Source organism: Elephas maximus, chromosome 27 (assembly GCF_024166365.1).
Source record: "Elephas maximus indicus isolate mEleMax1 chromosome 27, mEleMax1 primary haplotype, whole genome shotgun sequence".
NCBI classification, from domain to species: domain Eukaryota; kingdom Metazoa; phylum Chordata; class Mammalia; order Proboscidea; family Elephantidae; genus Elephas; species Elephas maximus.
Window position 1 is genome coordinate 35,499,813 of NC_064845.1, and position 27,915 is coordinate 35,527,727.

At 40.3% G+C, this 27,915-nt stretch overlaps 1 protein-coding gene across 1 annotated transcript in view; it reads right to left on the minus strand.

Annotated features, from left to right (window-relative positions):
- The window catches only part of LOC126068279 (collagen alpha-5(VI) chain-like), a 122,277-nt gene that overhangs the window by 18,803 nt on the left and 75,559 nt on the right, over positions 1-27,915 (minus strand). The window contains exons 32-37 of the mRNA XM_049870732.1: positions 27,513-27,524; positions 24,625-25,112; positions 20,607-20,700; positions 19,407-20,060; positions 16,452-16,542; positions 11,353-11,561 (exon numbers count right to left, since the gene is read on the minus strand). Coding sequence (XP_049726689.1) covers positions 11,353-11,561; positions 16,452-16,542; positions 19,407-20,060; positions 20,607-20,700; positions 24,625-25,112; positions 27,513-27,524 — 1,548 coding nt within the window. The remainder of the gene's footprint in view (positions 1-11,352; positions 11,562-16,451; positions 16,543-19,406; positions 20,061-20,606; positions 20,701-24,624; positions 25,113-27,512; positions 27,525-27,915) is intronic.

Consider the following 27,915-nt stretch of genomic DNA (forward strand, 5'->3'; position numbering starts at 1 on the left):
TGTGGACCCAAGTAAAATGAAATCCTTGACAACCTCAAACTTTTCTCCGTTTTTCATGATGTTGTTTATTGGTCCAGTTGTGAGGATTTCTGTTTTCTTTACATTGAGGTGTAATTCATACTGAAGGCTGTGGTCTTTGATCTTCATCACTAAGTGCTTCAAGTCCTCTTCACTCTCAGTAAGCAAGGTTGTGTCATCTGCATAATGCAGGTTGTTAATGAGTCTTCCTCCAATCCTGATGCACCATTCTTCTTCATATAGTCCAGCTTCTCGGATTATTTGCTCAGCATGCAGACTGAATAGGTATGGTGAAAGGATACAACCCTGATGCACACCTTTCCTGACCCTAAACCATGCAGTATCCCCTTGTTCTGTTCGAATGACTGCCTCTTGATCCACGTACAGATTCCTCATGAGCACAGTTAAGTGTTCCAGAATTCCCATTCTCTGCAATGTTATCCATAATTTGTTATGATTTACACAGTCAAATGGCTTAGTACAGTCAATAAAACACAGGTAAACATCTTTCTGGTATTCTCTGCTTTCAGCCAATATTCATCCGACATCAGCAATGATATCCTTAGTTCCATGTCCTCTTCTAAATCTGGCTTGAATTTCTGGCGGTTCCCTGTCGATATACTGCTGCAGCCGCTTTTCAATGATCTTCAGCAAAATTTTACTTGCTGTGATATTAATGATATTGCTTGATAATTTCCGTATTCGGTTGGATCACCTTTCTCAGGAATAAGCATAAATATGGATCTCTTTCAGTCAGTTGGCCAGGTAGCTGTTTTCCAAATTTCTTGGCATAGACAAGTGAGCACTTCCAGCGCTGCATCCATTTGTCGAAACACCTCAATTGGTTTTCCGTCAATACCTGGAGCCTTGTTTTTCACCAGTGCCTTCAGTGCAGCTTGGACTTCTCCCATCAATACCATCGATTCCTGATCATATATTACCTCCTGAAATGGTTGGACATCTACCAATTCTTTTTGGTACAGTGACTCTGTATATTTCTTCCATCTTCTTTTGATGCTTCCTGCATCATTTAATATTTTCCCTGTAGAATCCTTCAGTATTGCAACTCGAGGCTTGAAATTTTTCTTCAGTTCTTTTAGATTGAGAAATGCTAAGTGTGTTTTTCCCTTTTGGTTTTCTATCTCCAGGTCTTTGCATATGTCATCATAATACTTTGTCCTTTTGAGCCATCCTTTGAAATCTTCTGTTTAGCTCTTTTACTTCATCATTTTTTCCTTTTGCTTTAGCTACTCGATGTTCAAGAGCAAGTTTCAGAGTCTCTTCTGACATCCTGACACCCATTCAGGTCTTTTCTTTGCCTCCTGTCATTTTAATGATCCCTTGCTTTCTTCATGTATGATGTCCTTGATGTCATTCCACAACTTGTCTGGTCTTTGGTCATTAGTGTTCAACGCGTCAAATCTATTCTTGAGATGGTCTCTAAATTCAGGGATATGCTCATGGACTTGTTCTAATTTTCTTCAGTTTTAACTTGCAATTGCATATGAATAATTGATAGTCTGATCTGCACTTGGCCTCTGGCCTTGTTCTGACTGATGATACTGAGCTTTTCCATCATCTCTTTCCACAGATGTAGTCAATTTGATTCTCATCTGGTGAGATCCATGTATATAGTTGCCATTTATGTTAGTATTTGCAATGAAAAAGTCGTCGGTCTTGCAAAACTCAGTCATGCGATCTCTAGCATTGTTCTTATCACCAAGGCCATATTTTCCAACTACCAATCCTTCTTCTTTGTTTCCAACTTTTGGATTCCAATCACCAGTTATTATCAGTGCATCCTGACTGCATGCTTGATCAATTTCAGACTGAGAAGTTCATAAAAATCTTCAGTTTCTTCATCTTTGGTCTTAGTGGTTGATGCATAAGTTTGAAGAACAGTCTATTAACTGGTCTTCCTTGTAGGTGTGTGGATTTTATCCTATCACTGACAGCATTGTACTTCAGGTTAGATCTTGAAATGCACTTTCTGACGATGACTGCAATGCCACTCCTCTTCAAGTTGTCATTCTCAGCATAGTAGACCATACGATTGTCCTATTCAAAATGACCAATACCAGTCCATTTCAGCTTACTAGTGCCTAGTGATGTTTAAGTGTTTCATTTCATTTTTGATGATTTCCAGTTTTCCTAGATTCATACTTCGTACATTCCAGGTTCCAGTTATTAATGGATGTTTGCAACTGTTTCTTCTCATTTCGAGAAGAACGCTATGAGGACAGAATTACCATTATTCCTGTTTTACAGATAAGCAAGCTGAGGCTTAGAGACAGTAAATGACTTGACCAAGAATAGACAGCTAGTAAGTGGTAGAGGCAGGATTTGAACTCAGCTGGATCTAATTCCCTCAGAAAAATTCCACATCAGATATGAGGCTGGAGCATAAATAATAAGGGACACACTAACCAGCTCACCTAAGGTCTTAGGACCTAGTTTGAAGAATGTGGTTCTCCAACAGTTGTGACTCCTTCTGATTGAAGCCATCAGAAAAGTTTTCTTCCAAAAGCAGGAAATTATATTAATTAAAAGAAATTTGCAATATTTTTTCTAGGCAGTGTAAAGCAATGATTATGAGCAGGATCATTAGAGTTTGTGTGATTCCTGGATCTTCGCTTTGCTAGTGCTGGAACCCTTAGTCACTTAAACCTCTCCATGTCTCAGTTTCATTATCTGAATGTAGTAATAATAAACTACAACCTTACACAGTTGTTGAGATAATTAAATAAAGTTTACACAGCGCCTAGCATATCCTAAGTTGTTGTTGTTAGCTGCCATTAAGTCAGCCTCTGGCTCATGGCAACAACATGTGCTACAGAGTAGAACTGTCCTCCACAGCATTCTCTTGGCTGTAATCTTAATGGAAGCAGTTGGCCAGTCCTTTCTTCTGTGGAGCTGCTGGTAGGTTTGAACACCAACCTTCAAGTTAGCTGCTGATTGCAAAAGCTTGTGCCACCCAGGCTCTTACATTCTAAGTTGATTTCAACTCATAGCAACCCTATAGGACAGAGTAGAACTGCCCCCATAGGGTTTCCTAGGCTGAAATCTTTACAAGAACAGATCTCCAGGTCTTTTCTCCCATGGAGCCACTGGTGGGTTTGAACCACCAACCTTTTGATTAGCAGCCGAGAGGTTAACCACTGGGCTCCTTAAATCCTAAGTACTTCATAATGCAATTTTCAGAGGAAAGCAAATAGAAAAGTTGCAGGTATTTGAAAATCCTCCTCATTATACTATATTGTGCAAACCAGAACTTCCATAAAGAAAAATGCAGGGTTAGTGATATAAGTGGAATACAAGCTACACACACATGCATGGGTGCATGCATACTCTCTGAAATGAGAAAGCTCGTTCTGTTCTTTTTATGCACGCTTAACCTCAGAGGAGTTGGGAATAATTTACACCCTCTTCATTTAATACAAGGAGCCATAGTGGTGCACTGGTTAAAGCATTCGGCTGCGAACCAAAAAATCGGTGGTTTGAACCTATCAGCTGCTCCGCAGGATAAAGATGTGACAGTCCGCTTCTGTACAAGATTTACAGCCTTGGAAACCCTACAGGGCAGTTTTATTCTGTCCTATAGGGTGTTATCAGTTGGAATCAATTAGATGGCAATAGGTTTGGTTTGGTTTTGGGTCATTTAATGTCACTGACCCAGTCCTGTCCTCCCTCCTGACTAGTGGGGTCACTGGCCAAGCTCTAAGGGGCGTGGGCTGGGGCAGCAGGGCAGGCAGGCACAAGTATACATATCTGATTGTGTGTCATCAATTTTATTCTGAAGAGAAATACAGACATGTTCTAAATTCTCTTGTTTTGCCCTTTGAGGTTCTCTTTCTCTCATCTGCCTGCCCCAAAGACTTGTAACATATGTATTTCTTAGTCTAGACTTTTCCAGGTTAGGCAGACAATTTACTTCTTACATGTGCGGCTGGCACTTAGATGGGGATAGAGAATCTTGTGGACTATTCCATACTCTGAAATAGTAGGCTGCAGAAAGGTACCAGCATACTGAGAAAAAGTGATGAATGCCTTAGAAGTCGATTCTACCCAACCACCTGGATCTGGCACTTTGATTTTAATGGAGTTATTCTGTGCTTCATGGCCCCTAGAAAGTTTATAAGCTGGGTGGTTTTTTTTTAATAAATTTTAAAAATACAATTGTGCCACCAAAATTATTTAAAAATAACTCTCCCAAAAGATGACATGAATTAACTTATCTTCCAATTTGACAGTTGGATAGTGTCTTAGTTATATCAACCAAATCCATTGTTGCCGAGTTGATTCTGACCCATAGTGACTCTACAGGACAGAGTAGAACTGCCCCATAGGGTTTCCAAGGAGCAGCTGGTAGATTTGAATTGCTGACTTTTTGGTTAGCAGCTGTAGCTCTTAACCACTGTGGCACCAGGGCTCCCTTAGTTATCTAGTGCTGCTGTAACAGAAACACCACAAGTGAAAGGCTTTAACAAACAGGAATTTTTTTCTCTGGCAGTCCAGGAGACTACAAGACTGAATTCAGGGCACCAGCTCCAGAGGCTCTTTCTGCCAGCTCTGGGGGAAGGTCCTTGTCATCAATCATCCCCTGGTCTAGGAGCTTATCAGCACAAGGACCCTGGGTCCAAGCATGGCTCCACTCCTAACTCTTCTTTCTTGGTGGTAATGAGGTCCCTCTCCTCTCTGCTCCCGTCTTTCTTTTATATCTCAAAAGAGATTGACTCAAGATACAACCTAATCCTGTAGATTGAGTCCTGCATCATTAACATATCTGCCTCTAATCCCACCTCATTAACATCATAGAGGTTTAGATTTACAACACATAAGATAATCACATCAGATCTCAAAATGGTGGACAACCACACCATACTGGGAATCACAGCTTAGCCAAGTTGACACACATTTTGGGGGGACACAATTTAATCCATAACAGATATATTTCCTCATTTGTAAATGGGGACAATGCTATCACCAGACATCGTGGCATATGTGGTTAAAAGTCAATGCCCTTAATAAAATCTATTAAGAAAACATTCTGCACCCCATTTTGAAGAGTGGCATCTGGAGTCTTAAACGCTAGCAAGCAGCCATCTAAGATGCATCAATTGGTCTCAACCCACCTGGATCAAAGGAGAATGAAGAACACCAAGGACACAAGGTGATTATGAGCCCAAGAGACAGAAAGGGCCACATGAACCAGAGACTACATCAGCCTGAGACCAGAAGAACTAGATGGTGCCCGGCTACAACCGATGACTGCCCTGACAGGGAACACAACAGAGAACCCCTGAGGGAGCAGGAGAGCAGTGGGTTGCAGACCCCAAATTCTCATAAGACCAGACTTAACGGTCTGACTGAGACTAGAAGGACCCTGGTGGTCATGGCCCCTGGCCTTCTGTTGGCCCAGGACAGGAACCATTCCTGAAGCCAACTCTTCAGACATGGATTGGACTGGACAATGGGTTGGAGAGGGATGCTGGTGAGGAGTGAGCTTCTTGGATCAGGTGGACACTTGAGGCTATGTTGGCATCTCCTGCCTGGAGGAGAGATGGGAGGGTGGAGGGGGTTAGAAGCTGGTGAAATGGACATAAAAAGAGAGAGTGGAGGGAGAGAGTGGGCTGTCTTATTAGGGGGAGAGTAATTGGGAGTGTGTAGCAAGGTGTATATGGATTTTTGTGTGAGAAACTGACTTGATTTGTAAACTTTCACTTAAGGCACAATAAAAAATTATAAAAAAAAAAAAAAAAAGTCAATGCCTTAGTGCAGATAGTCATGGGTTTTTATCCTGGCTCTGCTACTGACAAGCTATATATGACTCTGGGTGAAGTTTTTAATCGTTACATCAGTGACTTCATCTGCAAAATAGAATAATGATGATGATGATAGATCTGTTGTGAAGATTAAATGAAATTATGAATATAAAGTGCTTAGCATGATACCCAGCACACAGTTGTACTCAACACGTAGTAGCTTCTGTTTGTCACCATTGTTCCTCATGCATTGCTTCAATAATCAAATGAGAGTGTGCATATTTGTTGCATGAAAGAATATCTGAGTAACCATGGGAAAATCTATGTAAATGCTTAACAGGGTCTTTTCACATAGTAAGCTCTCAATGAGGACTGACAATACCACCTCCACTGCCACTACCACCCCCAATGCTACCACCATCGCTACCGCTACAACACTATCCTCATACCTCTACCTCTGTCCCCATCACCACCTCCGCCACCACCACCACCACTGTCATTACCATCGCCTCCCACCACCACCCTTAGCACTGCCACCACCATCACCATTGCCACCACTACTACCACCACCACCATTACCACCACCACCATCATCACCTTTATCGCTCTCACTGACTACCAGCATCACCACCACTCCATGCTCATACATCTACTTCCGTCATCATCTCCATCACCAATACTGCCACCATTACCATCTCCACCACCCACCTCTACCACCACCACCATCAGCAACAGCAAACATCTTCACCACCATTGCCTTCACCGTCACCATGACCAGCACCAACACTAGCATAACCACTTCTATCACCATCGCCACTATCACCCAAGCATACGGTAATTTAGGTATTCACATTTTGTCCCATTAGAAAGGGGCCCACATGAAATAAGATGTAACCAGGACTCTAGAACATTTCTTTATTAGCTACAACAAATGACTGCAGAAGACATACAGAAGCAAATTCAGTGAACATTTGAAAGTCAACATACACTGAACTTCCAGTTCACATTAGTCTTGCAAAACCTTCAAGGGAGACAATGGAACCTACAATAACAATATTTAAAATGAATTCCTGAGAAAAGGTAAATGCAACAACCTCAGTCTATAGTTTAAAATGAAGCAACAGGAGACTCAGTTTATTCCCAAATGAGCATTAAGATGGTTGAGGTTTCCTACAGATTTCATGAAACATGCCATTAAAATTCAGACATGGCCACAATTCTGTTACTGATCTCCTCTTTAGAATGTGTACCGAGATGAAAGCAAGACATTCAGCTGGTATTCCACGGGATGACTCAAAAGCCAATTCTGCTACATTTAATGACAATATAGACTTAAATTTAGCAGAAGCAATGATATACAAAAAAAATATATAGTGCTGTTTAATATATGACAGTGAAAATTAGAAGCAAAGTAAGTGGTTTAGTGACAGAAACGGTTAAATACATTCATCATGTAAAGAAACATCATGAGGATATTTAGGAAAATCGGTATGAAGATTGCAGCAATATGGAAAACGTCATAACATAATATTACATGAAAAGCAGGATATACAATGGAATAAAACTATGTAAGCCTATATGTCTATGGGAAAAAAGAATATGATCCACATTAAAAAGTGCTCAGTTCATTAAATGGCTTGATTTTGGGACTCTTTTTATATAAATTTTATAAGATATGATTTTTTTTTATGATAGTCCTTTTATAATTTAAAAAAAATTAGCAGAATCCTGGAGGTGTCATGGGAAAACAGTGGACAAGTGTAGGACTCCTGAGTCCCTATACTGCGTCTGCTAGTTCCATGACATTGGGGGCATAAGGTTTCTTCTAAAACAGCGTTTCTCAACCTCAGTGCTGTTGACAGTTTGGCCAGACTTTGCCTTCTTTTTGGGGGGCTGTCCTGTGCATTGTAGGATATTGACTTTCTAGATGCCAGTAGCACCGTCCAGTTGCAACAACCAAAAATGTCTCACAAACAAAAAACCAAACCCGTTGCCGTCGAGTCGATTCTGACTCATAGTCGGACCCTATCGGACAGAGTAGAACTGCCCCATAGAGTTTCCAAGGAGTGCCTGGTGGATTTGAACTGCCAACATTTTGGTTAGCAGGCATAGCACTTAACCACTATGCCACCAGCTCCAGACATCGCAAAATATCCCTTTAGGTGGGGTAAGGTAGAACCACCCCTAGTTCAGTTTGTAAACACTAAATTCCCTTCCACCTGTAATACCCTATGATTGATTCAAAGTCAAAAGATTATACAGGTTTTTTTTTTTTTTTTAAGCTGATTTGTAGATCACAATCAGATTAAAGTTAGGGGAAAAGAAGGAAAAAAAAAAAAACAAAACAACTCTGCACTAATTTCCTTGAGCACCACTCCAGCCTAGTCTGAAGGGGCAAGTGTTGCTCTCATTCCTTAATGAAATTCATCAAAAAGAATATCAACTTAGCCTGTAGGCTAAGTTTAGGTTGGTAGTTAGCATTCATAGCAAATTATCCTGCCCCTCTTTAATCTTGTAGATTAGTTATACCTTAAATATTGGGTAATGCAGGGTCCTTGATTAAAGTTGTAGGCTAGCCATTGTGTCAACAGTTGCAATTTAATTAGAACTAAACCACTCATTCTTTATTACATAATCTCAAAGATCAAGGCACATTCCACTGGTAAATGATTAGGAGGGACTGTGTTTTCCAAGGAATTTTTGTATTGCAGATGTCATGGTCAAAATGTATAATATTATCTCAGATAATCCCTATATATTTGAATCTTAAGAGCATTTCATTAGACAGATGTTGGTTGCTTGGTTGGTTGGATGGATGGATGGTCAGTGTTTTTTGATGGGCAAAATGAAATTACATCCCTGGCTGTAACACCTGGTACCCTTTGGAAGTAGGATTTGTCACATTTCTGTTACGTGATACTAGATACCCAAATACTTCCAGCTCCACTGAGAACACAGACCAAATTTGGCAAATCAAGGTGGTACGATGTTCTCAAACTTCAGCTTATGTCAGAATCACCTGTGCTGCTTGTTAAAACCCAGGCTGCTGAGCCCCACCCCCCGAGTTTCTGATTCAGTAGGTTCGGGATAAACCAGAAAAACCAAACCTGTTGCCGTTGAGTCGATTCCAACTCATAGCGACCCTATCGGACAGAGTAGAACTGACCCACAGAATTTCCAAAGGACACCTGGTAGATTTGAACTGCGGACCTTTTTGTTAGCAGCCATAGCACTTGACCACTATGCCTTAACAAGATCCCCGGGTGATTCTTATGTATAATAAATTTGGAGAACCACCGCTCCACTGGTGGTTCTTTAATTGGTCCCTAACCAACAGCATTAACATTGCCTGGGAACTTGTTAGAAATGTAAATTCTCAGTATGGATTCAAACCTGAAGGAACCAGTTGGAGGCCCTGTTCTGAGCAGGACTCAGGAATCTGTGTTTACTAAGGACTTCCAGGTGATGTCATACAGGTTGTTCTTGGACTGCTCCATTGGAATGGAGAGGGCCAGGAAAGGCCCTGAAGATTAATTTGGAAATTATAGTAGGTAGGAGGGAGAAGAGGTAAGAGTATTGGTAGGGACATAGCTAGGGAGACAATCAATGGCTGTGCTTCTTATGAACAACTCTAGGAGGACTCTTGGAGCTTCATAAATTTCCTAAACGGTTCAGGTTCCTGACCTTCCCCCAAGACTCTCAGTTCAAGGGCAGAAAAATCAGCCAACAGCCATAAGAATCATAAATGAGTAACATAAACACAGCATATGAAAGTTATCAAGCTTTTATTTGTCCAATATACCTGGAACTTATCCAAGCTCTTCTCTCAGTGACTGAATACAATAACTGAACCACATTTTACTCTCCAGAAGGATAGCACATTATACAGAAAGTTCATAGCAGTTCTTGGCAACTGGCTAAGGATGGCAAAAAAGAAAGGAAGAGCACAAAGTCCCTAGAAAACACTTATGGCCAGGCACCCAGATTTATTTTAAAGTATATATATATATATAACAGCAGTGGGTTTGGTTTTTTTTTTTTTATCCCTCAGGTCTGAGACTCTCAGGCTATCACAAACTGACATGGTTCTCCACGAAACTCCCAGCACACGTCACCCCACTACAGGACAAACTGGGTGGGGTGGGGGTAACTGACAATTTACAATTATTCCTTCAGCCAAATTGGACCTTACACTGGCTACAAGTATCATCTTGATTACCAGGCATCTGAAAAACCAAATGAAAAGCCTTTCTTTTACTACTGAACAATGGTCATTAAAGAGGACTATAAAGATGAGTTTTATCTTTTTAATAGCCAGGCATATCTATTTTTCCTTAGAAGGTTCACCCTTTTGACTTACTAGACTTTGGAATGTTTACCCCGAACAAAACAATCACAAATGACAATTTTGCTACTCTAACACTCTGCCAAAAGGCCTTCTCTGCTGCTTTTTAAACAGTAGCATAATAAATTTCTGTGCCTTGAGGGTTGTTGTCATTCCTGTATTGTCGAAATAAATACCCCCAAATTAATAACATCCATGAAAAAGGACAAATATTTAACATTCTCTTCTTTAGACTATGTCTACATGACAATAAAAGAATTGTTTTAACTAAAAAATGTGCACACCTGAATATTTCAATGCCATGGCACGACACAGATCGTTTTCTACTATGTTATCTCTTTCTATAGCTCAGATGCCTTATTTTTCAACTGACGTTTGACTTTTTAATTCTTCATTGTGCTTTCTATTAAGGAAAGTTTGGATGTTTTAAAAATAAAGTTCAAATATTTACATTTCGGAAATGGTTGTGGGGACGTGTATGTTGAACACAAGAAAAATTACCAAAGTAAGCTGCCAAGAATGAACATGACAGCATGAATTGGCCCTCTTTTTCTTTATTCCTGCATATTTTAACTACATCCATCATACTTATGACCTAATGCTTAAATCTTGGCATTCTGACCAGATGAGCGTTTTGGAAGACTAAATGCATAGATGGAATGGCCAACTAGCCTGTTGAGTATTTCAACCTTATCAGTGAAAATACAGAGAAAATTCTTTATCTTATTTGTTTGAAAACATCAAATCCTGACAAGAGATTATTAACACGCCTTTAAAATGCATAACGTAGGTGGTGGGGGAGTTTATACTCTATCTTCTCCAGGTACCGCCAAAATAAAACATATCTTCTCATGGAATCACAAACTCTGGGGCACTGGCCAGGCCAACTTTGAAACGGTGTTTTAATCTGTCCTTTTATTCTGATGCTGTCTATACTGCCTCCTTCTATATAGCACACTAACTTTCTCATTTGTGGTTTCTAGAAAAATCTTAAGTTTGTTGAGAATATCAGGGTTATTTCTCAGAGATTACATCCGTGAACCCCTCATGGTGCCTGTCACCATTTACTTCTTCAATTTCAATAAAAGCAGTAGTTTCTGCCCCACCCTGAACTTGAAAAAAAGTCAATTTAGATACCAGCCTTAACATATTTGATCCTTTCCTAGTGTTAAAAGATGAGGATCCGGCTTATTTAAGCATTTCAACTGTGATTTTTCATTTCCTTACCAGAAGTGAGACTTGCCATTTCTTCAGGAACCTGATCATTTTCGTATTTAATAAATAATTTTGGTGGCTTAACTATTTCGCTCGGAATATAAACCAAATGGCCACTTCTATTGTCCTCCAACACAAAAGATGAGTCTCTCCCAGCACTTAATTCCACCTCAAAGAAGCCGTTGTCTCCTGAAGACATCTCATGTGGTTTGTCGATAAATCTAGGGGAAAAAATGGGGGGGGGGGCAGAGTTTTAGGTGATTGTTGACAACTGGGGAATGCAACTATCTCAACAATTTGATAGGATTACCTAATCATTTCTTAAAAATAATTGCAGAGCATTAAAAAAACTTAACTTCAGTGCAACAAAATAATTCATTAAGATTACTCAACCTTCTTAAGAACAAAGTGGGAGGTCTCACATGTCTCAATTTCAAAACATACTATTTAGCTGCAATAATCAAAGCAGCCTGGTACTGATTCAATAATAAGCACATAGACCAATGGAATAGAATTGACAGCCCAGAAGTAAATTCATGTTTGTATAGACACCTGATGTTGACTGATGTCATCAAAGATGTTGTGAAACTCACGTGAAATTGGGCACTACAGATTAGTAAGTAAACACAATTAAGCCCCTGCATACCTTGCTTACTGGTCCATCCCTGTCCAAGCATGATGTCCTTTTCCAGGGACTGGTCCCTCCTGATAACATGTCCAAAGTACTTGAGATGAAGTCTCGCCATCCTCACTTCAAAGGACCATTCAGTCTGTACTTCTTCCAAGACAGATTTGTTCGTTCTTCTGCTAAGGCTTACCTTAGTCTCCAAGGTGATATCTTTTTCACATTTTAAAGAGGTCTTTTGCTGCAGATTTGCTCAATGCAATATGTCATTTGATTTCTTTTTTTTTTTTTATTTGTGTTTCAAGTGAAAGTTTACATAGCAAGTGAAGTTCCCATTTAACAATTTTTATACTTGTTCCATGACATTGTTACTTTTTTCATAATGTGTCCACATTCTTATTATGTCCATCCTTTTTGTTCTGCTTCCATTAATTTAGCTTCCTTGCTTCTCCTTAGCTTCTTTGTTTTAGGGTAAAAGTTGACCATTTGGTCTCATATGGTTGATTAAGGGATCACAGTATTCTTGGGTGATATTGTTTATTTTATAACCCAATCTCTTATTTTAATGAAAGGTGATCACAGGAAGTGGTCTAACCAGTAACTTCTATTGTGTCCCTGGTCAGCACAGTTGGTAGTGGTAGCTGGACACCATCTAGTTCTGGTTTCAGGCTAGAAGAGGCTGTGGTTCTCATGGTCCATTAGTCCTGTGGACTAATTTTTTCCTTGGGTCTTTGGTTTCCTTCATTCTCCTTTGCTCTAGTTGGGAAGAGACCCATAGTTGTATCTTAGATGGCCACTTACAAACTTTTAAACTCCAGCCCAATGAAATACATCATTTGATTTCATGACTGCTGCTTCCATGGGTGTTGATTGTGGATCCAAATAAAATGACATTCCAGACACCTTCAATATTTTCACTGTTTACTATAACATTGCTTATCGGTCTAGTTGTGAGGATTGTTGTTTTCTTTATGTTGAGGATAATCCATACTGAAGGCTGTGGTCTTTGATCTTCATCACTAAGTGCTTCAAGTCCTCTTCACTTTCAGCAAGCAAGGTTGTGGCATCTGCATATCGCAGGTTGTTAATGAGTCTTCCTCCAATCCTGATGCCTTGTTCTTCTTCATGTAGTCCATCTTCTTGGATTATCTGCTCAGTATACAGATTGAATAAGTATGGTGAAAGGATACAACCCTAATGCACACCTTTTCTGATTTTAAACCACACAGTATCCCCTTGTTCTGTTTGAACAACTGCCTCTTGGTCTATGTACAGGCTCCGCATGAGCACAATTAAGTGTTCTGGAATTTCTATTCTTCACAATGTTATCCATAATTTGTATGATCCACATAATTGAATGCCTTTGCATACTCAGTAAAACACAGGTTAACATCCTTTTGGTAGTCTCTGCTTCAGCCAAGATCTATGACATCAGCAATGATATCCCTCATTTCATGTCCTCTTCTGAATTCACCTTGAATTTCTGGCAATTCCTGTTGATGTATTGCTGCAAATCCTTTTGGAATTATCAGTAAAATTTTAGATAAAAATGTAGAACAAAACTCGGATTTCTAAAAAAAAACACCTGACTGAACCAATAGAGATTAGAGGAACCCTCAAGTCTATCGCCCTAAGACACCCTTTGAGCTTGGAACTGAAGCCACTCCCTGTAGCCATCTTTCATTAAAATAAGCGATGGGCTTATAAAATAAACAATATCACCCATGAATGCTGTGCTCCCTTAAATTAATCAAACATATGAGACCAAATGGTCAACATTTACCCTAAAACAAAGAAGAAGCTAAGGAGAGGCAGGGAAGCTACTCTACATTCAAGAGTAAGTTTCAGAGTCTCTTCTGACATCCATTTTGGTCTTTTCTTCCTTTCTTGTCTTTTTAATGACCTTTTGCTTTTGTCGTGTATGATGTCCTTGATGTCATTCCACAACTGGTCTGGCCTTCGGCCATTAGAGCTCAGTGCGTTAAATCTATACTTGAGATGGTCTCTAAAATCAGGTGGGATATACTCAAGGTCGTACTTTGGGTCTCGTGGACTTGTTTTAATTTTCGTCAGCTCTAACTTGAACTTGCATATGAGCAATTGATGGTCTGTTTCACAGTTGGCCCCTGGCCTTGTTCTAACTGATGATATTGAGCTTTTCCATCGTCTTTTTTCCACAGATGGAGTCAATTTGATTCCTGTGTATTTCATCTGGGAAGGTTCACGTGTATAGTTGCCATTATGTTGGTGAAAAAAGTTATTTGCAATGAAGAAGTCTTTGGTCTTGCAAAATTCTATCATTCAATCTCCAGCATTGTTTCTATCACCATGGCCGTATTTTCCAACTACCAATCCTTCTTTTTTGTTCCCAATTTTCCTATTCCAATCATCAGTAATTATCAGTGCATCCTGATTGCAAGTTTGATCAATTTCAGCCTGCAGAGTTGGTAAAAATCTTCAATTTCTTCATCTCTGGCTTTTTTTTTCACTGGCTTTAGTGGTTGGTGTACAAATTTAAATAATAGTCATATTAACTGGTCTACCTTGTAAGTGTATGAATATTATCCTATCACTGACAGCATTGTACTTCAGAATAGGTCTTGAAATGTTCTTTTTGATGATGAGTGCAACACCTTTCCTCTTCAAGTTATCATTCCCGACAAAGTAGACCATATGAATGTCCGATTCAAAATGGCCAATACCAGTCCATTTCAGCTCACTTTTTTTTTAATGCCTAGGATATCGATGTTTATGCATTCCATTTCATTTTTGATGATTTCCAATTTTCCTAGATTCATACTTCATACATTCTAGGTTCCAATTATTAATGGGAATTCGCAGCTGTTTTGTCTCATTTTGAGCCATTCCGCATTAGCAAATGAAGGTCCTGAAAGCTTTGCTCCATCCATGTCATTAAGGTCAACTCTACTTTGAGGAGGCAGCTCTGCCCCAGTTGTCTTTTGAGTGCCTTCCAACCTGGGAGGCTCATCTTCTGGCACTATACCAGACAACGTTCCACTATATTCATAACGTTTTCACTGGCTAGTTCTTTACAGAAGTAGACTGCTGGGTCATTCTTCCTAGTCTGTCTTAGTCTAGAAGCTCAGCTGAAACCTGTCCTCTATGGGTGACCCTGCTAGTATCTGAATACCGGTGGCATAGCTTCCAGCATCACAGCAACACTCAAGCCCCCACAGTACAACCAACTGACAGACATGTGGGGGTGGAACCCTGGTGGCACAATAGCTAAGTGCATGGCTGCTAACCAGAAGATCAGCTGTTCGAACCTGCCAGTGGCTCCATGGGAGAAAAGACATGGCAATCTGCTCCCATAAAGATCCCAGCCCAGGAAACCCTATGGGGCAGTTCAACTCTGTCCTATAGGGTCACTGTGAATTGGAATCAACTTGATGGCACACAACAACATACTTTACTGAGAGTGGCTGTGAGGTGGACTGGCTAAAAAGATTAAGGTGAGGTATTCCCTGTTCCACTTGGAACATGTCATTCAATGTGATTGCTGTGTGGTTGATATTACTTGGATACAACAAAACACTTCATGGGATTAGTTTTCTTGGTTTGAAGGTTTAGAGATCTACCCAGTCAACTGGCCTAATGTTTTTAGAGTTTCTGTTCTATCTCCTAGTTCCGTGAGTAGCACCTGGGGTCTTAAAATCTTACGAATGGACACCCAAGATACAACAACTGTTCTCTATTTGCCTGGAACAGCAGAGGAAGAAGAAGACCCAGGAATCAGAGAAGGAAATGGACTGTAGGTTTAATTGCCTCCATAAACTACTATCTCCATTATCATGAGACCAAAAGAAACAGATCGTGCCTGGCTACAATTACTGAATGTTTTAATCAAAGACCCAACAGATGGATCCTGATAAAAAGGAGGAAAAGCATGGAATGGAACTTCAAACTCATGTGGAAACTAGACTTACTGGATCCATTGAGAAATGGGAAATGAAGCTGAGGTGAGATGAGGCTAAACTGTGGGTTCTACTCTGGGGTAGGAGTTAAGCACTTGACTGCTAGCCAAAAAGTTGGCAATTTGAACCCATCTAGAGGCACCTCAGAAGAAAGGCCTGGCTATCTACTTCTGAAAAAATCAGCCATTGAAAGCCTTATGGAGCACAGTTCTACTTTGGCACACATGGGGTCACCATGAGTAAGAATTGACTGAATGAATCTGTTCTTTTTTATTTTATTTTATTTTGGGATTAATATGAATATGGTAATTTCTGAGGAAACCATGAATTTAAATGAAAAAATTGTAATAAAGCTTAAGAAGACATTATAGAAACATCAAGTCAGAAAGCACGCTTGATCCGAAATTTCTGCTACAGAAAATGGAATACGTGAAGAGCCTTTACTTCAGAGACCTTGTTAGTTTCCTCAACCTAATAACCTGTTATAAGCCAGCTCTACACCCATCAGTCAATTGGCAGTCACTTGTAAATATCAGAGCTTTTCAACTCACTGGAGGTTGCCATTTTGAAAATCCTCTCCTTCTGCACTGATGAGTCTACAGGTATCCTCAAGCATTGGTGGTGGATACTGATTAAACCCTCCTGTTGAGAGAGCAAAGTTATTGTTAGATTTTTAAACTTTTTTTTCTTTTTTAGGTAAAGAGAATCCCAACAGGAATCCTCTTGAAGCAATAAATGTCACTAAAATATTTCAGTATAATTTGGCTGGCGTGAAAACAGCAAATGGTAGCAACTAGAAACAGCACTCAAAACCTGATTTTAGAACATTTTAGCAGCCAAAGAATTACCAGGGTCACAGAGGAAACAGGCCTCCTCAAATTGCTCATTTAATGATTAATGATGATACAGGGACATATGATTTCACATGCTCAGATCAACATAACTGAAGGGAAATTTTATTCTGATTCTCTAAAGCTTTTGCGTGCAGACGTATGCTGCGGGATCAAACACAGAAGAGGTAATGTTTTATTACATCATGCTGTTTGGTGCTTCTACACCAATTAACGCTGATTTCATAGGAGGCAAAGAATCGCAGAGAGGTTTTTAGCTTACAGGTTTGAATAATATGCCACTGTATTCCCACCTGATGTTGTTCTGTAAGTGGCGGAACATTGAGAAGTGTATCATTTTCCCCTCATTTAATGAAAATAAACCATTTTTAGTTAGAGGAGGCCTTTGACCATTGAACAACCCAAGACTTCGGGAAAATATCTCAGAGAAATTCTGTGGTCTTATAATTATCGTATTTCTCTGGTTTAAGGTGCGTTCACCCTCCCCACACCCCCCCACCCCATTTCTCTGAAATGAGAATGTGACTTCTAACCAATTGCATCTGACACTTGCTGTTGGTAAGGCCGGAACTCCAATGTAGTTGTCATTGCCTGTGCAGGCAGGCACATCAGAAATACCAGCACTTTTATAAAACTTGTCAAATTGGGGTCAGCAATTGGGAAAATAATTCAAGAAGTATTAGTAGGGGAGTCTTTTGATCCCTATGAACCAGGTGGTGGTGGAAAGGCAGTGACTCAGATATGTTTGGCAACATTCTTCTGTTGGGGGTCAAAAGCAAGCTAACACTACAAAGTCGCAAAGCCACGTAACAGCCCAGCATCACCAGCTTTGAGTTATTTTACAGTCTTAAAAATGCTGCATCAATAGCCATCTTGATGACACAAAGAACAATATTGCATGGAAGAAAAAAAAAGTGGATATTGATGGTTCTGAGTCAAAAAGTAGTTCACAAGTGTCAAATTCTAAACAAAAAATTGTTTCAGGAATGTCTTAACCCATCTATTTCACATATATTTTCCTTTTTATGTATGTACAAGAATAATATATATACCTAAGTCTAAAAGAACTCTTCCAATTGCTACAAAACAAAAACGCTAATAGGAAAGTTTGTACCAAAATTCATTGAAGGCATTTTTTCCTTCCTTCCTACGTAAAATAATGGTGCATCTTACAACTGAGGGGATCTTAGATTTAATGCAATATAGTATTCCCAAGAAGGTAGTTATTGGATTCTCCAATTACATAGAGAAAAACCCACACCAAACCCACTGCTGTCAATTCTGACTCATAGGGACCCTATAGGACAGAGTAGAACTGCCCCATAGAGTTTCCAAGGAGTGCCTGGCAGATTCAAACTGCTGACCTCTTGCTTAGCAACTGTAGCACTTAACCACTAAGCCACCAGGGTTTCCATAGAGAGTCACATGAAAAGGTGGAACTCACTCTGCAATGAAGAATGAACTTTCAGGATATTCTCATTGTGGTGATGTTGCGGGATTCCTTGAACACCAGGACAACTTTTGCATTCTAGCGTGGTGGGATTGATTCTGGCAGAATCTAGCTCTAAACCTGTCAGATTCTCAGAAAAGTTCAGTTCTGATCCTGTGGGATTCTCTAGAACAGAGTTTCTTGACCTCAGCATTACCGACATTTAGACTGGTGGGGGGCTGACACGGGCATTGTAGTATCTTTAGCAGCATCCATCTGATGTCAGTAGTATCTCCCAGCTGTGACAACCCAAATGTTTCCAGATATTTCTAGATGTCCCTTGGCGGGGGGAAGTCACCCCTGGTTGAGAACCACTATTCTAGGAGAGCATTTCTCAAACCATTTGTGGTAAAAGACAATGTAATTTTATTTCTAACCCTTGATGGACTGATATTTTTGGCCGATATACTGTTCAACGAGGCAGAGTCCATTGCTCATGCACTCGCATGTTGCAGCAACAACAAATTGCTTTAAAAGTTTCTAGATGCTTACTTTCAATTTCTCCCCTTACCTCTTCACAGACCAATAATAAACAGTTCTTGGACTGGCATCCACATGCGGATGATGATTTTGTGCCAACCTGTAGCCTTGCTACTCAAAGTATGGTCCATGAACCAGCACCACTGGCATTACTGGGGAACTTGCTAGAAATGCAGGCTCTCAGGCTCTACTCCAGATATCCTGAATCAGGACCTGCATTTAATCCGACTCCTAGGTGGTTTGTATGCCCAGACTCTTTGGGAAAAGCACAGGACTGTGTTGTCTTTATACCCTCAGACAGGTCTCCAAGGTAAGCCAAGGTTGGAAACAAACCAGGTGTAGCAGGTAAAACTTTTATGTAAATGCTCATCCTGGAGATCATCTAAGAGCTATATTGGAGCTTCCTCAGGTTGTGAGAGTGTGGGTCAGGAGACCTCCAGTCACTCTGTACTTTCTGGTGCTGAGATTTTGGCTAAGGGAATCAACCATAAAAAAGGTCTCACCACATTATGACCAACGTAGGTATAAACAGGGTATAGCCAGGATATGTCCCATTCCCCACCCCATCGCACCACCTAAATCATATGTTTGGATTAGCTGTAGATGCAAAGATAAATTAGGTTATCAACACTATTAACAAACACCATATTCTTATTAAAATAAAGAAGAACAGCTGAATGACTTACGTCTGACTGAGTATACAAATGGCTTAATAAACTTCACAATATAATCCAGATCTGGTTTATGAATCCTCCCAAGCTGTATCAAATGGTGTTCAAGTGGGTAGCTGGCTAACTCCTCCATGTCATCCTTATGTGTAGAACCCAGGGAAATCACAAATATGACATAGCCTTGACACTTGGCCCTCAGAGCCATCTTCTTCAAGAATTCCTTCCTTTCAAGATTTTTTCCAGCTGAGACCACAAAGATGACCTTGTATTTTCTTAATTTGGGTATTCCTGTAAAGAGATTCTCCATGCTCCATAGTAGGGCACGGCCAATGGTGGCTTCTCCATTTAGCTGTTGGAGGGAATCCTGGATGTACCTCTTCATTAGGACTTGGTTGCCATAACTTGTAAACTTGAACTCCGTTTTCACTGTACTCTTCCTTCTCTTATCCCAAGGAGAATAGCTCAGCAAGGCAATCCTATCACCAGAGTCTGAAGCTAAAGGGTCTGCAGCAATGTCGAAGTTGTCAAGCATTGAGCTCACCAATGCCTTCATGGCTTTAAACTCATCATTTGCTATATTTTGAGAATTGTCTATGAGGAAGGCTACATCCATGTATGAATTTTCAGGTAAAGAAACCTCTTTGAGGCAAATATTTGGAAAACATTTATCTGAAAACACAGAGAGATTCATTGGTTCAAAGCTGGCACAACAAAGCACTGTTGTTTGAGATCTTTAAGCAATTCAGTGACTAATTACTAAGAATTAATAATTTGATCACTAACCTCTTCAATCTCACATCATTTCAGTTAATGAAGCGTTTTCAATGTTCCAGTATTTTGGTGGCCATTAGAAGACAACTGAAAATTTTGTTGGTGAAAGAAGATGTAGGTAGCGTGTATACCTGAAGTCTACAAGTCATATCTAAACTCATTTAAAACACAGTTTCAATATTTTTGAGGTTTTTATACAAACCACCAAATTGGCTCCCCAAAAGATACATCAACTGGGGTAATCTTCTAAACCAACTTTTAACTTCTTAGGAAACTTCACACACTATAGAAGTTAAAAACCTGACATATGATACTGGAAAACTGGCAAATTGAAAATAGAACCTACAATTAAAAATCTGAATCTTTGATAAAGCCAGAATCAGTAGCTCACCAAAAAGACATTTTAGCTTTTCAGCATAATAGTATTCATCTCACTAATCTTACCATAGCAAAGTGAACAGCGCTGAAGTCTTTCTAATGGGTCATAGTCCCCATCTGGTGGAATTGGAATCACTTGGAACGTTCCAGTGTTGTCAAACTGCATTGAAAAAGAAATAGAGGCTTGTTTGCTCAGTTTCTCAAATAGTGATTGGGAAGCCACTGTGCACCTACTTTAAGGATTAGTTTGAAAAGCACCCAACTAATCGGGTGGGTTAATCACCGTTACCTGGCATTATACCCGTGTTCTATTCTATGCATCTCCTCACACACACATGCACACACACACATAGAACCCCCCTTTAATTCTGAAAATAACCCAAGGAAATATTTAAAACAGGCCTCAACACCCTCATTTTATGATGAGAAACTTACCATAAGATAACCTGAGCAGATTCACAGACTAAGGCTAGAATTAAGATTTTCTAATGCTTGTTTTCAATACATTTTCAAACCTGCAATTCTACATTGAATTTTTTATGTTCTTCCAGTCATGCACCAGCTTCTGCAGTTGGGCCCTGCAGTTTTCTCTGGCCCCTTTTAGTAGCGACCTTACCTATTTCCACCTCAATCACATTGTCTAGAAGGCACATCTTTCAGATGTCAAGTGGACCGTCTCAATCATGGATTCAATTAACGGTCTACTTCAAAAGGCAGCAGATGGAAAATACTAAGACTATTCAAAATACTTGTTAGTCCACTGCTTGATTACTGTCTGTTTCTTGATTACTCTTTTGCTTTAATACTCACTGAAATGGGCAATATGTAGCATTCATTCATTCAGCCAGTCAATTACCATTTAGTGGGCATTTACTCTGTGTGAGGCACCATGGAAGGCAGATAACTTCTACTACAATGAAAGAAATCTATTATTCCCAGGTGCTGGGATATCTCCCAACTCACATAGATGCTCATACTTTTCTTCTCTATCCCTGGGGAAATTAAAGGATTAGAAAAGCCACATCCTTCCCTTTTCTGTGAAGTGCTCAGTAAGCATTTGGAAATATTCAAAATCATTCCAATCTTATACTTCGAAAGCATTTACTACATTACTACTCTCTGTTTTTTATGAAACTGGCTGCTCTGGGGTGTTATTTTGGTTTTGGCCTTGTTGGTCCCCCATGTAAATACTAAATGGTGACTTAGCAAATCAGAAAGTTTATTCACCAGCGTGATGCTCTTCATTCATTCATTCATTTGTTCAACAAATATTTATTGAATGCCCACAATGTTATCAACACTATTGTAGGTGCTGAGAGTACAGAAATGAACAAAATAAAATCCCTACCTTCCTAGAGCTTACATTCTTGTGGGGAGAGACATACCATAAACATAATAAATTAGTAAATCATCTAGTGTGTTGGATTTTTTTAATAGAAAAAATAAAATAAAGCAGGGTAATAGGGATGGGAAGTGCTAGGGGTGAAAATTTAAATAGAGCCCAGTGTCATTTCAGCAATAACTCAAAGGTGGAGAGGGTGGGAGCCCTATCTGGGGAAATGTTTCAGGCACAGGGAAGAGTCAGGGCAAAGGCACTGGGGAAGCAATGAGAGGTAGTGAGGACAGCAAATGCGGATCTTCTTTTTTTTCTAGAAGATTTGCTTTAGGGTAACCAAGGAATGGGGCAGTAGGTAAAGTGAAAAGTTGGATCAAAAAAGCTTTCTTTTTTTTTTTTTTAATTTTTCTGATTGGAATGATTCAGTAGAGAGGCAAAATTGATCTGTAGTAGACGGTGAGCCTCTTCCAGTAATAATACAACTCTAACACCTTATAGGATGATAAATACGTAATAAATCTGTCCAATTTGTCCAACATCATAAAAGATTACGGTGTAAAATTTTTAAATGTATAGCATACAGAGAAAATCAGATGTATACAGGTTCAACTTGCTTTAGAAATTTCTAGAACATCAGTAAAACCCCAAACCCAGTGCCATCAGTGGGACATTTTAATCTAAATTCTAGTTGAGGCAGAGATAAAAACAAACAAATAAATAAATGAGGCAAAGTATTTTAAAGTAGGATTGCTACAGGAGATGGTACAAAAATTAAGTGATACAAGGGACATGACCTGGCAGTTTCATAAGAAAATAAAAATGACCAATAAACACGTGAAAAAATGTTCAAGCTCACAAAGAAACGTGGATTAAAACAACAACAGTGGAATGCTCTTATTTACCTATCGGGTTGGCAAAAATTTAAAAGCTTGATAGATAAAAGTCCAGCATTGGTAAGTATGTGGGGAAACAGGCACTCTCAGACCCCAAGGTGGTAAGCTTTATGCATTCAGTGCCCAGGCAGCAAGCACTTGATGAAGAGGGTGAAGAAGAGAAAGAGGAGAGAGGCCAGGCAGGGTGAGGAGGAGATTCTGAAGAGCATAGAGGCTGTGATGCATAAAAAATGGTTAAAGGGAGCATTGTTCAAACATGATCCATGACCAGAACTAATTAATGTGCAGAGTTATCATCTGGCAACAGTAGAGGTAGGAAGAAGTAGACAGCTTCGTGGGTCAGTTACTCTGCGGAGAGATGCTACAAATTACAAATGATCTGTTAACCAAGTAGTGGCTGGAGGTTGTTTTCCATTGATGATTCAGAGGAGTTTTGGCACGGTCCAATAAATAAGGGATTGAACTTGACACTCTATTCAGCCTTTGCCTATTCTATAATTTGATGCAGTGCTCAGAGCCATTAGTTCCTCCCAGGGAGCAAAATCAGGAAGGCAGAAAATTTTCAAAGAGAAACTGAAAACGACAAGACTTTGTACATTCCTTTTTGTTGGGCTCTATCATGACTCTCTCTGTGGTGCCTGTTTCCAAACAATTTTTTGGATGTGTCATGAGCAGATTAATTCTCTCCATGCTACAGAGGGCGTCTTTTTCTTTTTACAGAAGAAAAATATGTCCTAGTATGAAAATAGATCTTTATAACCCCTTGGATAACATGATGGCTTTGCCAAGCTCCAGGACCATGTATTTCATGGACAATCAGACTATAACAGTTGATGGAGAGGTTCTTATCTTTTTTAGCGGGAGGGAGGAGAGCATAGATCCCATTAAGAATCTGCGGATCTAAAAGGAGTCGACCCTCTTTTGGGAAAAATGTTCATATACACCAATTGTTTTGCACAACTTCAGAGACTCAAAGATCTCCTGAACTTCATCTATTACGGGATAAGGCCAACTGTTTCATGAGATACAGCAAGCAGATGACAAACCTGAGAAACACAGGTCAACAGAGGGCTGGAAAAGCGACGCATCCGTGGCCCTTTATACAAGACCAACATGAGTTTGGAGCTTGATTTAGCCACTTACTAGCTGTGCAAAATTGGATGAGTCACTTGAATCCTCTGGGCTTCAGTTTCAGCATTTGTGAAACGGAGGTAAATGCACTCAGTTCAGAGGGCTGTGGGAATGTATGATTATGTAGGTGGAGCTCTTGGGACACTGCCTGGCACCGGCAGGCGCTGAGCAAATGTGGTTGCTGTTATCATTAGCTATCGTAGCTCATGGACCTTGGTGGCATAGTGGTTAAGAGCTTGGCTGCTAACCAAAAGGTCGGCACTTCCAATCCACCAGCCGCTCCTTGGAAACCCTATGGAGCAGTTCTACTCCATCCCATAGAGTTGCTATGCGTTTGAATTGACTCAACGGCAAAGGGTTTGGTTTTTGGTTCGGCCAGAATTCAAGGTCTCTAGGTGGCACGACAGCTTGTTCTCAGCTATCAAGTAATAGGTTGGCAGTTCAAATCTCCCTAGCCATGCCACGAAAGGAAGGCTTGGTGATCTACTTCTGTGGAATTAAAGTCATTGAGAACTCTACAGAGTACACGTCTACTCTGACACCCACATGGTCCCCTCCCCATCAGGTGGAACAGACTCAGTGGCAATGGGTTTTTTGGTTTGGTGGCAATATAGCTGTAAAAACTGAAAGGGTAATCAAGAGGCACATATCTCTCCCCACTGCCATCCTGCCCTACCAATACCATACCCTTAAACATAAAGAAATTGCCAAGGAAAGTTCTTACCCCAAAAGCGTCATCAAGGAAAACTCTTTCGTTAAAAGTGAAGACGGTTGGACTAATATCAAGGGCACTAAACTCCATGGTGGCCGTGATGATGGGCGACTTGTTGGCTGCTTGGCCAACACTAAAAAACACAGCAACTCTCCTCACGTTGCCTCCCGCGTACGTCCGCTTGAATACATTCCGGGCCACAAACCTCATTGCATTGCCGATGTCTTGGGCCTGTGTGGGCATTTGATATTTCACTTGGGAAAGAAGGTGGAGGAGTTGCTTCTTGCTATGATAGTCGGACCAACGGATGAGATAGCTGGTGTCTGAGTCATAGGAAACCACAACAACTCTCGCTCCTACAGGGCAATTATTTTCCCTGATGTTCAGGTCATTGACAATGGAAGTGATGATGTCCCTTGTTTCATTAAATCTCTCTTCTGTGATGCCGTAGGACTGGTCCAGGGCAAATACCAGCTCTGTTGGATACACCGGACACTTTTCTACAAAAATCAGAAACAGAAGTATCAAGTTATTTCAATAGATCAAAGTCTCTCTCACATTCTTTCTGCCATTGAGGCTTGCACCAAAGTCTAGGAAAATCCAAGGGTTTCATCCAGCTCTAGAATTAGAGAGAGGTTCCCATGTGCAAAGGAAGGAAAGGAATCTGCTTTCTGCTTGGTAAACTTGAGGGTGTTACATAAGTGCTAAACAAACAAAAACCAAACCCAGGGCCGTCGAGTTGATTCCGACTCACAGCCACCCTATAGGACAGAGTAGAACTGCCCCATAGAGTTTCCAAGGAGCACCTGGCAGATTCGAACTGCCGACCCTTTGGTTAGCAGCCGTAGCACTTAACCACTACGCCACCAAGGCTTCCTACACAAGTGCAGAGCTTGCTATTTGGCTATATATAATGCTCAGACCTCACAGCCCATTACAGCCTGGCATTTCAAAGGAAATTGCAGGGAGTTTGGGGGCTGATGGAACAGTTCTGTACCCTGATTGGTGTGGTTATATAAATCTAGGCATGTGTTAAAACTCAGACCTGTACACACACACAAAATGTGGATTTTATTGTATGTAGACTTTAAAAAGGAAAATTGTAGTTTATTGGGGGATTTTGAAAATCCACTTCCCCACAAAATCTTCAGAAACGAAGTGATAGTCAGTTACAAGATTTTTATCCACTTATGCAACAAATGTTTACTGAGTACCCAGCATATGTAACAAAGGTGATACCCACTGTGGAACATACACAAAGAGGAGTCAAATGCAGGTCTGCCCTCAAGGAACTTAAGGCATAGGGTAGTTGGGCTTCTGAATGAGGATTCAGGGAACTAAGGCTGTTTATAACCAGGGAGTACCTCTGGGGGCTTAACGAAAGTTGGCTTTTGAATGAAAGCCATGGTTTCACTCCAGAAGGAAGGGAGCAATGATCTGTCATAAAAATGGGACTATCTGCAATTCCTAACTCAATACTGATAGTCTTATGACGACTGAACTTTAAGGGATTCATAGGGAATCTGACCTATGTATCAAATTGAACCTAACATAACCTAACTTGTTTAGACTCTGAAAGAGGAAGGGAAAAAAGACTTAAAAAAAATAAGCACCTCATCTATATGGTCTATTCTATTACTCTCAAGCTAGCTAAGTTCCAAAGCACCTTAAACTCAAAATCTTCCACACCCCAACCACTGCTCTCAGTAATAGAAGTAGAGAGGAAGTATTGACGTGTTTTAACTCAAGGAATTTTGCTGTAAATATCTGTAAAAACGTAAAATGACTAATGAACACTAGAGTAAGGAGAATGAGTATTCCTTATTTCTTAGATTTCCACTAAAAAATAACCGGTGAAATGAGACAAGCATCTTTGAAACTGATCTATCATCACAGGTTCTTCTGGAAGGAAGGAACCTAATCCTATTTATTTTTTATTCTCCTCCTATCCCAGTGTCAAGGAGCCCTGGTGTCAAGGAGTCTTGGTGGTGCAGTGGTTAAGTGCTTGGCTGCTAATCAAAAGGTTGGCCATTTGAACCTACCAGCCATTCCACGAGAGAAAAAACCTGGTGATCTGCTTCTGTAAAGATTAGTCTTCGAAACCTTCTGGGGCAGTTAGTTCTGCTCTGTCCTATAGAGTCACTATGAGTTAGAATCAACTAGACGGCAATGGGTACCTCGGTGGCCAGCAGGTTACCTGATATATTCAAATCCATGAAGTTTTTTTATTGAGTACTTACTATGCATAAGGCATTTTTCTTTCTTCCTGAATTAAAGCGAATGGCTTCATACTTGCGAACAAGCTCAAAGACCCTGAGGGTTTAGTTCACAGGCCTCTAGGAGACAAGAAGCCCTTGAAGATGACATAACTGGCTTCAATAGCCACAACATCTAAGGTACCCTGCAACATCGACTGCAGTCTAGCCCCTGGGGAGACCATTATGGGCAGGGTAAGGTTTACAAGTGGTTGACACTTGGTGAGATGAAAGGTGTGAATGGGGAGTCCAGGGAGGAAAGGAAACATTACTTGTCCAAAAAGCCAGTGTCAATGGGTTCAGCGCCAAACAGGGCAAGAGAATGAGGACCAGTCAGAGAGAACCCTACTGCCAAATTCCCCAGTATCACAGGGCCTCTTCTATGAAGCAAGTGAGTTGTAATCCATGACAGGAAATAGAAACAACCACAGTGTAAAGGGGCTGGGGGCTGGGGGTCACCACTGGCTTTTACCATCAGGCTGAGGCATAAGCAAACAATGACATTAATGGTTATATTCAAAAGACAGACATGTTCGCAGAGAATAAAGAAGATCTTCTCAAGAAGGTAAGGGTTTCTTTCAAAGGGTTCTTGTCAGAACGCAATAATTATTTCAGCAAGAAACACAGTACGGTAAGAATACTCACCTTTCCAACAAGCTGTAAAAAGGAGAGAGAAAGAGAGAAGTCAGTTGCATTTTTGAAACACAAACTAAGAATAATTCAGAAAATAAAATATCAACAGAGCTTAATACTTTGTTTGCCTTTAATTGCAAATGAAGTTAATCCTACATTACAGGAAGCCCAGGTTAAAGGACTGAGGAAAACACACGCAGAATTTTTTAAAGTTGTGAACCTTCCTGACCTCTTCCCCTTGTGAGCCACTGCCAGACGACTTTAGCAGAACTTTGCTTGAAATCGGAAACATTGATCACTTGTCTGGGAAAGAGCCGAGCTGAGCCTCTGATTAAATGGCAAGATAGCTAAAATTCAATTTGTTTTGTCTCTCTGCTTATAGCCTTCTGAGAGTCATTCAGGAACATGAGGCTAA